The sequence below is a fragment of the Ixodes scapularis genome, unplaced genomic scaffold, assembly GCF_016920785.2.
Source record: "Ixodes scapularis isolate PalLabHiFi unplaced genomic scaffold, ASM1692078v2 PGA_scaffold2__306_contigs__length_199485367, whole genome shotgun sequence".
Taxonomy (NCBI): domain Eukaryota; kingdom Metazoa; phylum Arthropoda; class Arachnida; order Ixodida; family Ixodidae; genus Ixodes; species Ixodes scapularis.
In genome coordinates this window covers 110,847,314-110,864,320 of record NW_024609857.1, presented here as the reverse complement: position 1 = coordinate 110,864,320, position 17,007 = coordinate 110,847,314, and the positions used below count along the sequence as shown (strand labels likewise).

The 17,007-nt window shown below is 41.8% G+C and overlaps 1 protein-coding gene across 1 annotated transcript in view; it reads left to right on the top strand.

Moving 5' to 3' along the window:
• LOC8052237 (organic cation transporter protein) overlaps positions 1–7,544 on the top strand; it is a 42,768-nt gene extending 35,224 nt beyond the window's left edge. Inside the window, exon 10 of the mRNA XM_002436005.5 lies at positions 7,380–7,544. Within this exon, the coding sequence (XP_002436050.4) occupies positions 7,380–7,467 (88 nt within the window). The 3' untranslated portion in view covers positions 7,468–7,544. The remainder of the gene's footprint in view (positions 1–7,379) is intronic.
• The last annotated feature ends 9,463 nt before the right edge of the window (positions 7,545–17,007 follow it).

Below are 17,007 nucleotides of genomic sequence, written 5' to 3'. Positions count from 1 at the left end.
TTTCCAGCTTTTGGCGCTTCCACGAAGTCGACGTTATGCGGCGAAGCCGCTATATAGCGAAGACGTTGGCTAGCCTCGAGTGAAGGTTTGTCGTACCTTTTATTGTTCGGAGCTCATATATTACTCAATGTTTTGCCGTCACAAGTTAGTTCAAGTCACTGCAAAGGGCCAAGGAGAGTTAAAAAAAATAAATAAGAGATGATTTTTTTTTTAAATATCGACAGCCAATCTTGCGACTTTTCCGAAAATCAGCTGCATTTTCGCTTTAATAACAAGGAGAGAATAAAAGCTAGTTGTATCATTTTAATATATTTCTACAGATAATTTAAAGACGTGCATTTTGATATGATTGTTATGTATTATAAAAGATAGTTCTTTTTGTAAACAAAATGTGAATATGACCCGAAAACGCGATTTATGACATGCTTGATTTTTTGGGGGATAGTAATATTGCTTTGATATTTTTTATTTTTTTGTGTATGTGTCGTAAACCCTTTGTAAAATGAATAAAAAGTTATAGTGACGTGGAAGCTTCGATGGAAAAATGGCGCGTGTGCAGATTCGCATCGCGAAACGTTCTCCATTTCCTCGCCGCGACCTTCTCTATTTTATATATCATAGAAAAAAAATTGTTACGCCGTACATATATAGCTGAATGTTTCTCCCAAGAACATGGATTTTATATATAGTTTTAACAAAAATATCAAAATTATGTCCCGGACAATGATTGTATGAACTGACGTGGAATTAGCCCGCAATGCTTTGCTGTCTAGGGAGATCGCCATTATGCTCGTGCATGTGTACAAACAAACTCGTGTAGCGCAGTTCCAAATGTTGACAGAGTGACGCCCTTTTGGAAGAATGACGCAGGAAGGTCCTTTCCTTTGAGTGCAGGGCGCGCATCACTGTGCTGCCTTCTCTTTTTACGCCACAAAATCACTCCCGGAACGTTTTGATCAGACTTCGTATATACAGCTCTCCTAACACACATTCCTCTATAATGAATAGTCAACTTTCCTCTAGTCTAATTTATTTTACTTACTTTTACGGGCAGTCTATTAGTTAGCATACCTCACTAAAAAAAGAAAAGGTCATTCTCAGCAGCGCCAAGATGTTGTCTTTTGACGGCTTTGTAAACTTCATCCCATTCATCTGCATAATTTCAACTATTTGCGCTTTAGATATCAAGAAAACATGTTGAAAATGACCCGTGAGATTTCGTGCCACATCTATTTGCAGTGTGCTTAACTGTTAAATACAATACGCGAGCGGTGGCGGCAACTGATATCACCGCCGCCTTATGATGAAAACGAGGATGCTGCAGAGGAAAAGAGGCTCTTCTAGGGACTCTTGCCACTTTCCCAGGCACGTAGCCAGGGTAGAGGCCCATGGGGCCCGCCCCCCCCCCCCCAATTTTTCTATTTTGCTGGGACCTCCTCTCCCCCCTACCCCTCATAGAGCATTCTGTTAAGGCCGGCCAGCCCCCCCCCCCCCCCCCCCCCCCCGAAACAAAATCCTGCCTACGTGCCTGCACTCCCCTATACAAGTTGTATGACCTTTTCTTTTCTCTCGGTTTTACATTAACTGTTTCTTGCCAACCAGTTTAGCGTCGTCTTACAACTGCATGGCTGTTATTATCCTTGATATGACGATGCGAAGCAGAAGCACAAGGTTTTTTATACTTGTATTGAAAGTATGCTGTCAATGTACAACATTCTCTTACCAAAGCAAAGCTAGTGCAAACACAACACACAAAAAAGTGCAAAGACAACGTTTCTTTTTGTTTTATCACATACGGAAGCATCGCTTATCGTACCTGCACGAAGAGTAGAACACTCGAAGAAAAAAATAGTGACGTGAGTTGCCAGATTGAGACAGCAGATGACGCAGGCAGTCTCTTTGACCTCTTTGACTGAGGCTCGCGTGTTATGCTTAAAAGTCGGGCACACTGTACAGAATATTTCGCTTCGGGTAGCCTACCCCTAGTGAAAAACTTATTTGTATGAGACATTTCTTGGTGCAATAAACGCATATGATAAAATAAAATCACGTAAGATCGTATAAGAGTCGTTTAATAACTTTATATTATATCTTATTGCTTTATAGCATATCTTCGTATATACTCTTTTATGGTTCTTATATGCGCTCATATGATATGAATTGAAAAATATACGTTTATATATTCAAGAAATGTCTCATACAAATAAGGTATTTTTTACTAGAGAATTTAGTGCAGGGGGTGAAACATCTTTATGATCTGATCAGTAAAAAACAGCAAATTCGAAACTTCAAAGCTTGTTTATTATATTAGCCGTGAGGACGAAAATGAGTCGTCCCCATACGTTCCGGGATGGCAATTTACAAGGCTTATATGCGTATCAAAATTAAACAAAAAGGACTAATATAATTTATTTCGATCACTCAATATACAATTAGTTTAATACTTTCTTTGTTTAGTCACAAGAACTAACTCAAATTTTTTCGAACTTTTTTTTTTTAAATTGAAAATGCTACAGTTTTCTAGACTAACGGAATAATAATCATAAAAATGGTCTGAAATAAATGGGGCATGTTGCATGTTGTCAGTTAAACTTCGTTAAAACTTAAGCAATTGTAAAAACAAAACAGAAAAACAAAACAAGAAAACGTTTCCTTTAATAATTATTATGTCCTAATTTTTTTCATTAGAAAGTTATTTTTACCGTTCGGTCAGTATGAAATATAACACTTGATTATGCACGCGAAGCCTGGTTCCTAAATCCAGTACAGTTTGCTACTTTTTTTCGTCTATATTTTACTAGTACAAAATACTAACGTTTTCTGAAACTTTTTTGTATTTCTTTTCTACGTAAACAATTAGACACGAAATTTAAGAAACGCAGGGCGAAATACTAATATATTTACACGAACAAATGGGGCATAAACCGACCATCTTTAGTTAAAAAATGATTTTAGCAGCTAGAACACATCTGGAGAGATTTCTGCACTTATATTTTTAACATAGGGAACCGACCCATATCGGCCTATTTTCCAGGGTTGAACAGTATCGCGTTACAAATGTATCGTGATAGTGCTTCAAAAATACATTTCGTATCTGTATTTCTGCATTGCGATACATTTTTTTCACCAGTATCTGTATTCCTGTATCAAAATACATTTGGAATATGTCTTTGTAGCGCGATACAATCAGGATGAAATGTATTTCCTTACATTTCCTGAGAATTACCCGCCACCTCCCACCCCCGGAAAAAAGAAAAAAGTCCGAAAGCATTTTTTTTTTGTACTTCTGAGGGCACCAGGGTCAAGGTAATCCTGGGGTATTGTTAATATGCTGAACAAGGTTCCTCTCGATTTTCCAAACTATTTTTCTCTGCGTCCCCTTCTCTCTTCTGAGAAGTGTTGCGAATTCGGGACTCGAACCAGGTGGCGTGCTAGGAGTAGAGTCAGAGCATCTTCTGCCGCAGGTCCTTAGGTAAGGATTTCTTGAGTCGTTGTTTCCTGGCATCCAATGCCCGCTGCTAACCGCAGCCTTAGCGTGCACAGTACACCCAGCCGGCAAAGCTGAATCACAGTCCCTTGAATGACGAGCCTGGCGGTCGTTGGCTTGAAATAGTAGGTTGACTCACGCAGCGAAGTTTAGTACACATTCGAATGCGTTTGCGGCTGCGCCCGTAGTATTGCACGGCTCGAGGGTACGTCATCAGCCGACCTGATATAGACCCGCTGCTCTGTTTATCCGAAACCCAGGAAGGTCAGACGTGGCCTCGCTGTGCCAATCCAGACTGCGCACACCTGCGACTCGCCGAGAGCGCGCTGTTTCTCGAAGAGCTCGCACCTGTGCCGGCAATATCAGGTCGCAATTTACGAGGTCTCTGTTTGGATGATGCTAGACGAGACTTGAGGACTGCAATCCATGCGTCGGTGGTGGAGGGTCGGCAGGAAGGACCTTCACAACAGGGATGCCACCGTATCGTTTTTTGAACCGTAACAGACGATAAAACATGTGTTCGATGCTTCAGGTGGTCCACCATTCTCAAATATTCCAAATGACACTTCCCGCAAGATCTTCAACGAGGTAAAGCCGCCTCGGTGGCTCCGAGGCGAGAGCGCCGGCCTACGGATCCCCAGGTGGCGGGTTCGAATCCCGACCGAGGTGCCCGCAATATGACGGAGGCTTATTGCGGAGAAGGCGCCGTGTAACCGAGCTTTCGGTTGCACGTCAAAAGATCCCCAGGTGGTCGAAATTAATCCTCAGTCCTCCGCTGGGGCGTGCCAGATGCCCGTCGTAGGTTTGGCACGTAAAACCCCCAAATTTGACTTTCAACGAGGTAACCTACAACAAAAGTACCTATTGTCCTTTCATAGAGCAGCGTGGTAAAGTTTCATGTTCAAGGCCACACTAAAGAAAAAGAATACCAGCTCATTCCACCATGACGTCATGTGATCAGCGCTGACAGGGGCATCCTTATTGGACATGGGCGTTGTGACGTTTTGATAAGATTTAGGGTGACATCGAATTTATTTAGATGCCGAAGTGTTTTCGCATCCCTCGTCAGACAGACAGGATGTCAGGGAAGTTAGACCGGTCAGTCCTTGAGATAACGTTATTTTGAGCCCACTGACGACTCCTCGCCGTCTGAAACCACTACCTTCAAGGCAAAGTGCCAAGCCTACGGGAAAGTAATTTCGGGATCAAAAACTTCCTCTTCAAACTTCAAGCATCATCTCAGTTGGCGTCTCAAACTAATTTGAAAAATGTATTGCAATATTAGTATTTATGTATCTGTATTTCTGCCCTTCCTAAAATGTATTCCTGTATTTGTATTCCCAAATACATTTTTGCCTATATTTAAATTGTATTTCCGACACGTATCGTGATACAGTTTTAGAGATATATTTTAGTATCAGTGTTTTAGCTATTATTTTAATGCATACTAGTATTTGTATCTCCAAATACATTTTTTATTATTTCTGCCCAACACTGCAATTTCTCAAAAAATGGGGGTCCGCCCTGTGTCCCGTTTAATTTTCAAATACGGAACGGGTCAGATACTATGGCTTTACTTAAATCCCGATAATCGCTGCTAAAACTCAAGTCGCCCGTTTTCTGTTTTTTTTTTGGTCGGCGTGTGAAGGGCATTTGAGCAAGTGCTGAATATTGGACGTACAAAACTGAAGTTTATGATATGTTTTGTCCATCTTGTGCTTGTTGGGAACAAGACGTCGTACTTTTGTGTACAGGGAAGAGCCTGCGGCCTGGATGTAATGTGTCACACCATGCTTCAACGGCGTCTCGATGGTGCATGGCTGCAGGATGGGTGGAACATCTTCTAAAACGCGTCTCCAAGTGGCTGCGCCGTTGCACCTTGTAGCATAGCGAGTCGGACAGAGCACCTTGAGTGCCGAGACAGGTCGCGACGTCCAAACGTCGCCTTCCATTGACGTCCAGAATCATAGCAATGTTTTGCAGGAAATTGGCACCAATAATGGCGAACCGGTCGTCCAAAACATAAAAGGCCCTCTGAAAAGTTTGCCTGTGGTCAAGATAAAAGCGTTAGTGATGTTTGGCCGTCGGTTTCTGTTTGCAGACCTGTTAACATTGGTGGCACGGTTCTATTTTCTGCACCGGTGTCGACGTGGTACTGTATCTTTTTCTTCTTGACTGTGATGTAAAACAAACGGCTAGATTCGACGCCGGACACGCCGCCCGCCTTCAGAACGTCCTCCTGGCGTTTCCTGAAAAACTTCAACCTTCCCGGTAATTCTTGGTGGCACGTGCCGTGCCTCGGAAGGTACCAGCACTTATCGGAGCGGGAACGGGAACGGGTGCAGTGACGGCCTAGTGCTTATCACTTTCCACGGAAGAGATTTAAATTTTATTTCCTGTTTTTTGAACATTAATCTACTATGGCTTGGCCAGGAAGCGTGTTATTGAAATTCAGAGTCGAGAAAGTTTTTTACCGAGCACTGCGGACGATCTAATTTTCCAGGTTACGTATCACACTGATGGACTTCGTCCATTAGACGGATGCCGGCGTCCATAAATACGTCTGTAATGAACCCTTGTGTGATATCAGGATTATGCGTACCTGCTCGGGAAGCATATGGACGAACAGTTCCAATGGTATCAACCCGTAACAACCAACAACCATAGGCGCGGTCTCCTAGAAGTTGCAGCATGCGTCAAAATAGCCCTGACGGTTTCTTGCACTCTAACTCCTCTCTGACATAGAGTTCCTGAAGGCGACGCTGTACTGATGCCATAGTCCTGCAGATAGGCTCTGCCTTGAGCGTGCTCTAGGGTTCATTCTCCCGTGGTGATGGAAGAATTCCAGAATTACCGCAGCTGTTGCCTGTACTAATGCAGCGACAGTGTGGTCGAACTTCAGCAGTTTTGAAGCCATTCTGTTCGCAAGGAACAATGAGTCATTGGTAATAAATTACTGCTGTGCACCCGTCGTTCAAACGTTGGGTCGCTTGAGCTTGAAAACAGTCACGTTCGGATGCGGTGGAAGCGCGTGGAAAAACAGGAATATTAACCGTTAAAGGATTGATTATCGGTATGGCTGGACAGCATTGGATTCGGGAAGATGCCGGGAGGTCGGTTGCCGAAGGTTCGCGTCCGGTCCAAGTACAGGCCACGGGTCGAAGAAAATTTTCGCACTCATATTTAATAACGCATTAACAGTTTCCTCACATTAAAAGTTAAGAAGTCGGCTCCCCGCTGCCATGTGCAACTTCGCTGACCCTGGCACCTTCCGCACGGGGCGGGATTGTTTCTTTTTGCCTGTTTCGGGTGAGCCGCTACAACTGCACTATTTACCATGCCTACTTTACTAAGTTGCTTGCGCTTTCAAAAATGACGTATTGTGCCTACGTACATAAAGAGCACGCGTTGAACAACTGATCTTGGCAATATTTGAAGATCATCGATCGACTGCAGAATTCGCTAGGCGGTTGAAAAATTGCTTTAACAATAAGCAGGATTTGCGCTAGGACATTGATTATCTAAAACACCACGTTCATTGTTTGCGAAAAAAAACGTTCCAATAATCTCTCGTTGAATATTGTCCTTAATAGTTTCTGTGTGCTCTGCGAGGAAGTAGCTGTGTGGTGATTATTCAGAGCTTTTGGCTATCGACATGCTCACATGAATTTTGGTATTCATAATTAACGAAAGGCAAGCTTTTTGAATATACCATGTAGAAAGGAGAGCACATATAGAAATTAGCAATACGATATGCTGTTACTCCTACTATAATATGAACAGAATCGTTCCACTGCTTCCAGTATTGTCTTGCTTGATCTGTTCTTTATATTGAGGTAGAAGGGCGTCAGTATATGTGGTGACTTTGTTGTTGTATTTTGTGTTTTTTCAGGATAAAGACGGTGGACAAGACGTATGGTGACAAAAAACCAAAGGAAAAAGAGATGGAACTTATGGTCAACGATGCGACAGAGAAATAGGGATATTGGAAAACAAAATCACCAAATAAAGCGCCGGCCGAACTAGCCATATCAATAAATTATATACAAGCAGAAGCCATCGGTCCTCCTTTCTTGTTTCGCAACAATTTTTTTAAATTCTGGTCATTATGAAGGTACAAGTGGCCCTCAGTAGTCTATATGATTTCCCAGATATTTATAATTTTAAGCGATTTCAATATAAACTGATAAATTCATTGGAAATTTTTTTTTATTTATTTAAAATACATTAAAGCGGCCTGATGGGGAATTTTATGAGACCGGATGCAAAGTTTATAGAAGAAAAACGAAAGCAGGCAAGGAAACACCTTATGCACATAACATAACATATATATATATATATATATATATAAATTAACACTCAAGGGAAAAAGGTATTTGGACATTGAGGAACGGCCACATAGATAACACCCGTAAAATATTTTATTTCACTCTAGAGGAATAATAAAAAAATTGTCACGTCAATGAACAAAGCCCATCCGCACATATGCTTCGATCTGGAGGACAGGAAAATAACAATTCACAAGCTGATCTATATTTCTTTCTGCCTGAATTTTGTACTACATTCGCGGGCAACGGGTTCCGTCCTGAAATGGAAAGCTGTAATGGAGATTTTAGAAACTGATTAGTACGCTGCTCGATAGGTGAAATTTATCAGTAGGATCGTGTCCAGCAAAGATGGGGTGATGATATAAATAATTCATTTTGTGAATGAATGCAAGAACAAAAATATTACGCCTACTATCTATTAAATGTAAATGAGCTGTTTTAGTGCTGGTACGCTCGTGTATGATAATCTTGAAATATATAGCGCGTTCAACTATTTTGTACTCTTTGTAATTTAGTGGTAAGATAACCCTGGTGGGGCCCTTATGACGCTGGCATTTTGAAGTTGAGATCTGGCGAATTATTCAAAAGCAAGCAGTAGAGATTCTGTAAATGCTATAGGGAACTGTCTTCTTATTAGCCCCAATAATCTACTTGACTTGCATGGTATAATTAGGCCGTGTACTTTCCGGTTTTAACCGAAAAGCCCCGATAAACATCCACCGGTGTAGAAAATAAAAAAATCGGTTAAAACCGAGAAACACCGGTTTTTGGATATTTCCGTAATAACGGGAGTTTTTTATTATTTTTTTACCGAAAAAAGTTTTATGCAGACGTTCGTCAGACTCGCTCTTTCTATTTTTCTGTTTTTTTTTCTTTTACGGTCGTCGCATTGGGTTGAACGTCAGGATAGGTCTTCCAAGGTTTCTTAGTAGTAATCGAGATGCGTTTCTTTTGGTCAGTGCATGTTACTTTTCGCTTCAGTTTACATCCCCAAAAGTTTGGCCTTATTGTGCTCTTTTGTAGATTGCCCCGTTGAAGGTTGCCCTTCCTTGTGGACCCTAGTTGGGTGCTTTCAATTGTCTTTCATATTGCTCCAGACGCAGCCACTCCGCGGATGATTCGTTCTGGTTTCGCGTGCAGTAATTAATTTTTGCGTCAAGATGGAGCCGCCAGAGGGATTTCTTCCCTATGACCGCATCTACCGTTTTGCCGTGCACGATGAACGTGAGCTTAGCGCTGGAAGCTGAGTTCCTCCATTACCGCCAGTACGCCTTCCGTGCCGCTGTTGACCCTGTCCTGTTTCGAAGAAGCTGCATTCACCAGACTGGTCAGTACTCTCCCAAGCCTGTTTGGACATTTTTGGAATTCCCGTTCTTGAAATTTCGCGTCGTCAACAGGAATGAGCGGGTGGGAATGACAGATGGGATCTTTAGAATACAGACATGCATATAATACAATATTGAAGTTTAAAAACATTTTGCATCACATGTAAATAAACGTTTGTTTCTTTTTGCAATTTTTTGTTGATAAAAGCCGTTTTAACGGTCTCCACGAGAAAATTCACCGAAATACACCGATATTTTAGAAATAAATAAACACCGAAAAACATCCGCCGATCTTTGACATAAATAAATACCGGAAAGTATACGGCCTAGATATAATCAATGTGATATCACCAACCTATAAATTAAAAAAAGAAGAACTCCGAGATATTTGTTTTTATTCGCTTTTTAAAACACACAGTCCAATATGCAATTGGAATACTTGTGTTTTTTTGTTGACACAGACATATATTTAGTTTCTATACGTTGATGGGACCCACTTTCTAAACCACACAAAAAAACGAACAAAAAACAATAGATTCTTCAGGTCGCTCTGCAGTATCACTATAGTATTCATATTAACGGTCTCCTTATACAGAATACAACAAGAACAACCTTATGGATGAAGATATATTCAGAGGGAGGTAATTGTCATAGACAAGGAAAGGTTGAGAGCCAAGCTCAATGTTCTGGGTCACGCTTGACCTCACATTTCTATTTTATCATAAATTGTCTGAAATGGCAACCGAACTGCGTTTTATTCATAAGCAATTCTTCAGCTCAAAGTAAAATGGATGGGTCTAGTTTCATAATTCAAAGATTTTGTAACAACGTACCGTTTGTGTGGTTTACAGTCAAATACACTTGACTAGCCTAAAGAATATGACAGTCTGATGCAGAATATTAATATTTTGTATAGAAATTGGTGACTAGTTAAAGGCAGGTCAGTGATGCTGCAAAAATACTACCTCAGTTTTGCATGATTTATTCTTTTTTTAATGTCATGTGGGTCTTCAAAAAGAATATAATTATTTATTAAGAAATTATTAATACGACCGTAAATTATATGTTCTAGGAGTTTGCGAGGGCCGCTCGTAAGTGACACTGGGTTGTAGTTATTCCGAGATAACGCATTACCAGATCTGTAGGCGGGAATCTCTTTCACATGTTTTCAGTCACTGGGCAGACAACATTCGTCGAGGGACTGTCGAAACAACAATGCTAGCGCCTCACAAGAAAATGACTTTATAAGTTTCAACAATTGGCTGGTATTGCTGTCTGCACCTGGAGAGGAACGACAATGGAGGCCTTCAATAAAGTTGGTAAAGCATGCTACGTGGACATACCGTACTGTTTTCCAGAAAAGCGTGGTCATTGTTAAACTCACATGAAAGCATGGAAAATGGTTCATTCGTAAAGCATCACTAATATATCGCTGAAATTATTTGCAGCTTCAAGGTTAGTACTACACATGTTTCCTGGAAAATCAGTGAGTCACGAGTTGTAAACCTTGAGCTTGCCGGATTTAGACAATCTTAAACTCTTTTGGGATTTGAGTTCAATGTTTCTTTAAAGCTTTTTTTGTAAAATGTAGTTTTAGATTTTTTTATTTTGGCAGCACTAAGCGACGAGTAGAATTATACAGATTCAACGATAAGTCATCGTTCCTTTCTAAAGCCCTTCTGTACAAGCGTTAGTTTTGTTAAGAATACCAAGTTTTTGAAAAATCATGGATGTTGAGGTTGGTTCGATATCTTAGCGATTGGACAAAACATTACCATGACTAGTTTTATGTGTATTTTAAAAGTCCTCCAAGTTTTGTTTTTCAGATTGTAACTGTGAATACTTCTTAAATTCACAATGAAAAATCCTGGCGACTCTGAATTTTGAAGGATTTAGCGTTCGAGTAGTCGCGAAATATCTAAACTGATTACGAGACTGCTGAGGTATAATTAGGATTCCGTGTTTCCGGATAAACCTGATAAATTCTGAAAAACACTAGCCAGTAAATTTTTGTCATTTCGGATTTATGCTATCAGCACCAAATATCGAGGTCGTTATTCTACAGCCAAGTTTGATCAGAGCAGAAGGTATGTGGTACTGAGAAAATACCACCCCAGTTTTCTTTTAAATCCGAAATTATTAACGAAAGAGGTGTTACCGTTTATCTCGTCAAGGTTCATTCAAGGCAACAGGCCATTGCACTTCTGGGTCAAGACAGAAGTGAATGTTCCGGTGTTCAGTTTGCCCCAAACTCGTTGTGCATCTTAGAGGAAGACGGGGTTGAGTTTTTTTTTATCAGTAAAAGCTATGAGCCATAAAGATTTTAGTAGAGGGGGAACGAGACGGGCAGTTGACGCTTCTACATTACACACTTTACAAGTATGTGAATGAAATAGGATGTGATAAAAACGAGCTTCTCTGCGACTATTTCTGTGTCTAATTGTTTGGGTTATGGTAACTGTCAGGGGTTTAGCAGTTTTAGGGAATCGATGGAAGTTTATTGAAGCACTAATTGTTCGAAAGATTTATCGTGGGAGAGATTATAATTGCCGTTCGCAAGGGCTCTAAGCCAAATCCAGTTAGAGAAATATTATTTGATACACGCGCGTTCTTTTGAATCTAGCGTACGTTCACACTCGAATATTTATTTAAAATTTTCGGAAAATAGGGAAGACTGCAAAATTTAATCATCCGAATTTTGGAGAAATGGGAACGTAAGAAAAATAAAGTAACAAGAATTCTTACACTTTAGCAAAAAATATACTCCAAACATTTTGGAGGATGCTTAAGCTTCGGGAGTGAAACGCGGTGGCGTTATCGGGCCTCGTTCGCATCGCCTTCTCATTCGCTTCTCATGCTCTTCCTGCCAGTGAGGAGAAAGTTCGGTGCACATGGCCTAGTCAGTGGCGTGTCTGGCTACCAACCCAAGGGTTATGGGCTCAAATCCCGTCTAAAATTTTTCAAATTTTTTTTCTTTAAGACGAAGAAATCGCTTGATAAAGTGAAATCATTTGAGACATGCGACGACCTTTAATTCGCATTACATCTCATGTTTTAATTACTTTCATTATACGCGTGACGTCACGTCTCACGCAAGCTTTGTGGGATGTTTGAAATCCCCGCGTAAGGTCACATGGATGTTACGTCAAGACCCGATCGACCAATCGTTTTTTGAGTCACGCCACCGACGTCGGCTTTTCTACCAGGTCACGGAGGCCAGATTTTCTGCGACACTAGCAGCTTAACGCTATCAAATTTCACGAAAAATACATTCCAATAACACGGAGCCCTAGTTATAATCTAGGCTTCTATTAACATTATTAAGCCATCACTAATTTCTTATGAACACTCACACATAAACATTTTAAGTGAGTCTTAATAAAACAACTCTAGAATATAGAATGAACATTTGGGCGAGTTTGTAGGAGTTCATAGTGAAAACTGCGCAACTGGGACAAGGACAAAGAGAGATACACTTGGCAACGCTTGTCCAGTCTATCTCCCCTATTTGTTCGCGTCCCAGTTGCGCTTCTTTTTTTTTTTTACTAAAATATAGTGTAGGCTCAAAACAACTTGGGAGAGGAACTTAGTTTGACAAGCATTCAAAAACTCGGTACACTGGTCAACATTCCTACAATCACGTAAAGGTTCACAAAAGTTTCAGTCAAAACCGGAATAATTAAAATCTCCACCAGGAAATACAGGTCACCAGGGCGGCTAGTGATTTCATCAAGGCAAATACAAGAGTAATGGACAAAATTACTATTAACATGTGACAGCTTGTAGCACACACCAACTAGAACATAAAAAAAAATTAGCATGAACAAAAATCATCTCGATATAAGGTTTCAATTCTACAGAAGCAGAGTGAAAACACTTGTTAACAGCGATGAGTACACACCCATTTCTGGAATGCAGTCTATCGTTCCAATCAATTAAATAATCTTTATCAAGCCAAAACTTTCAGTTGCTAATTTTACTACAACGCTATCTTTTAGATTTCCAAAATTACGTGAGGATCACAAATATTGACCGAACTCTGAAACAGATTTTGTTTCGAATGAAGGCTCCTAAAACTGGCAGCAAGAAAGAACACATATACATTAAGGTGCTCTCTTACATGACATCATGGGTTCCTCGTAACAGGCACTCCTTTCGTGTTCGATCACACCATCTGACCCAGCACTGCAGAGCATCCGGTCTTCAATAAAAAGGTTTATAAAAACCCAGGCGTACAGGCTTCTCACCCAGTCTCTAAGGTTTGCCGGACTTTCAAAGCTCTCTTTTTTTAGCAAAGCGAATGTTAAGTGAAAAATTCAGATCTATGTAACTCGTGAAGCTGTCAATTGATTTAGTCTAGACGCGTTTAGCAGGACTCCCTGTTTAATTTTGAAGCTTTGGAAGTCATCAACGATTCTTCAGGTGTAGTCAAGTCGCCTTCTTCCCAGTTCATGTGCCCTCTCGATTTCGCCCACCTCTATGTGAAGGTGATTTCTGATGAAGTCTGTTACAATCTCTTCCGTTCTGTTCAAAGGTTTTTTATCTTTCTCAGGAAAACCTTTAAGTATTAAAATGTTCTGCTTAATACACTGGGGAAGTTTTTTACAGATAGAAGCAATCGAAGTTGCATCATCTTCAACTGACATCATTTTTGCTTTGACAGAGACAACGTCGTATAGAGCGCGCGACATATTCTCAAATTTATTGATAGGGCGATAGCATACTTTAGCTACTTCCCCCGGTTTTCGCGATACGGTATCTGGCCTCAAATGAGCCGTGTATCTGGCCTCAAATGAGCCGTGAGTATGCGCGGCGCACGTATGCGCCACGCAAACGCAGGCGCCGCGCTACGCACGGCTCCTGCGTATGAACATACCCAGCACGTCCGCATACCCAGAACGTCTGCATACGCATGACTTCCGCCTACACAGGTGCCGTGAAATGCGGACGTCATTCTTGACGTCATCCTAGAGGTCATCCTTGAGGTCGTCCGAGAGATCGTCCTTGAGGTCGTCTTTTACATTGTTCTTTGGGTCGTCCTGGAGGTCGTTCTTGAGATCGCCCTAGAGGTCGTCCTAGAGGTCGTCTGAGATGGCTTTAATGTCGTCTTGGATGTCGTCCTCTGTGACGTCGTTCGAGCAAGCAGATAAACGCGCGCCAGGCATACACGTAGTGGCAATATGCGCACAATCACATTTGCGCTCAAGCTACGAAGCAATTATCGGTTTGAGTTGAGCTAGCTGGTACATGGTCAATGATGGTGGTGAAAGAGCTTGAAAGTTACGCGATTACACAGAGACAGGACGAGACACGCACACGAAGCTGCTAGGATGGCGGGGAAACAGCTCGAAAAATAACGATTCCACAGAAACAGAGGATTAAAAGATTACACAGAGACAAAGCAATCAGTTTCGAAGAAGCGTGCTGCAGACGCGCTGACGTCAATGATTTCGTCGTAAACCATTAATAAAATAAAGTGTTTATCCAAAATTTGCGTCGTCATATCCACTGTGAGCTGCGTCGTGAGTCTCATTCATTCATTCATCCATTTCTTTTTTTTCCGTGCTCATGAACGGCGAGTAGCCTAAGTATTGATGCACAGAGTTAAAAGGAGCACACACAAGACATGTACGGCACCTGCAACAGCTAATATCTATTATGGGGGAACATGAATTTTACCGCATGGCGAATGCTACCGCAATTCATAAAGAACCAACAATAGTGGTGTCTGCAGTTTTCTGCGGAGTCAACGTTTCCGTAAGACTTTTTTCATCAATTGCCATACTAGAAAGTTTAGTCAGGATTTCAAGTTGGTACTACACTGTGCACTACACAATCCTGTATAGTTGTGTACTGAAGTTTTTCCAGATCCTTATGTCTGAGGGTTCCGCCCATATTGTTACGAATGACAAGTGACTAGGCGATAATAACTGAAGAAACTAAATGTTTAATGGGGCGAACTTGTGCCCCAAAATACAAAGGGAACAGAAGAAAGCAGAGCGTCGCGGGCGTCGAAGTCGGCGTGAGCGCAAGGTCGAACGCTGGGGCGAAACTGACTCCGCTCGCCTTGCGGACTTCCTTATGTGCCCTCGTAGGTTTCTAGATCATTCGGTGTAGAACGTTCGGTGCGTAGAACATTCGGAACTCGATCACACGAGAATGTTCTCCAACTTGCGAAAAGGCCAAGTTGAAAGAATAAATAAAAGGACAGTCCGCTGACTGAGAATCGAACCTACACCTTCCGCACAGAAAATCCTAGTGGGCCTCACAGACATTTTTTCAATAGGGACTTGCAGGCGTGCACTGATGATGCCTCAAAATTAAAGCTCTCGTAGCGCGATTCGTACTGCGCCGCTACTACCCAACCTCGTTGTCACGCCACTTTCTGCAAGCAGACACTAAAATTGCCAGTAAACACCAAAAGCGACACCGACACAACTATCTTGTAGAATATCACCTTATTATTTAGTAATAACTGTGTCAATAGGCACTACATGTTGTATTTTAGTTGAGACAAAAACATAAAACCTTTTTTTTTGTCAGAAAAAAACTAAATATCAACGTTAAGTCTGGTAACAGTATTGTTGCTGTATCTTTGCCGAATCTTTAGAAAAGTTCGGCAAACTCCGCCGAACCCAACATTCGGCGTCGAATTTTTGATTCGGCAGAAGTGCGACCCGGGGAGTGGGGAGGGGGGGGGGGTCGGGTCTGGTTTGCTCCCCCACTCAAAAACAAGTTGGTACGCCACTGAACAAGTTGAAAGGGTGTAACCCGGGTGGTCTCTTGCACGGCCGTGTTGTAGGCAAAGGTGACGTACGGCAACACCTCGTCCCATGTCTGCTCCACGTCGACGTACATGGAAATCATGTCTGCGATGTCTTTCTGTTAGCCCGTTGGTCTGCGGGTGGTACAACGTGGTGCGACGATGGCTGGCGTGGCTGAGACGAAGGACTTCTTGAGTCAGCTGGGCCATGAACGAGGCCCAGGACATTCCGCTAACTGGAACCAAACCTACACCTTCCGCGCGACAGTCAAGTGCGGTAATCAAGCGCGGTGTGCAACCTCTTGATCCCCGTCAAGAATCAAGAGGTTGCACAAAACCAAAGTGACCAACAGCGCGTAAGCTCTAGGAATGAGCGTTAATGTCCTAAAAACAAAGATATAGCCCTTGCTTCTCTCTTGAAAACGAAAGTGGGAAAATCATATTACAACAGTGCTCTATAGACATACAGATCAACACAATGATGCGTCAGTTTCAAAACACATAGAGTAGTAGCTAGGGCTCAAGCTTTCACCTCCAATATCAGACGAGGAGGATTTCGCACCTCAGCCTTCAAGGCCACAAAACCCGATGATGTTGAGCGAAAAGTTTCTTCTGTAGCAGAGATTGATGACGTAGATGCAGATAAACCAGGTAATGGTGCATTAAAGTTAAAGGCAGATCGGTCGTCCTTCACTCCTTTGCCAGGATGGCGAGGACGGGCGGAAAGCGAACTTGTGTGTTGATCCAACAGCATTGGCCACAGCGTTCCGATCGCACTGGCTTCCGATGGTGAACACCGATATCATACAACCAAAGTGCAGCTGTTCAGCCTTCCGGGCCACAAATGCTTTTGTCACTTTTTTCTGTATTATTTGATGCCAATATAACATATATTTGCTCGAATCAGATGTGACAATGTTAGCGTCATCAGGGGAACTCTGTAGTTTATGCAAAAATAGATGTAAGCTCATAAATAAAATGATACTATGAAGAACATTTGTCACTCTCAACCTAAACTGAATATTCGATGACCTTTCTGAAAGCTGAAAGTCGCATATGTTTAGAAATTATTCATAACTGAGAGCTACGGTTGCCAAGCGACAT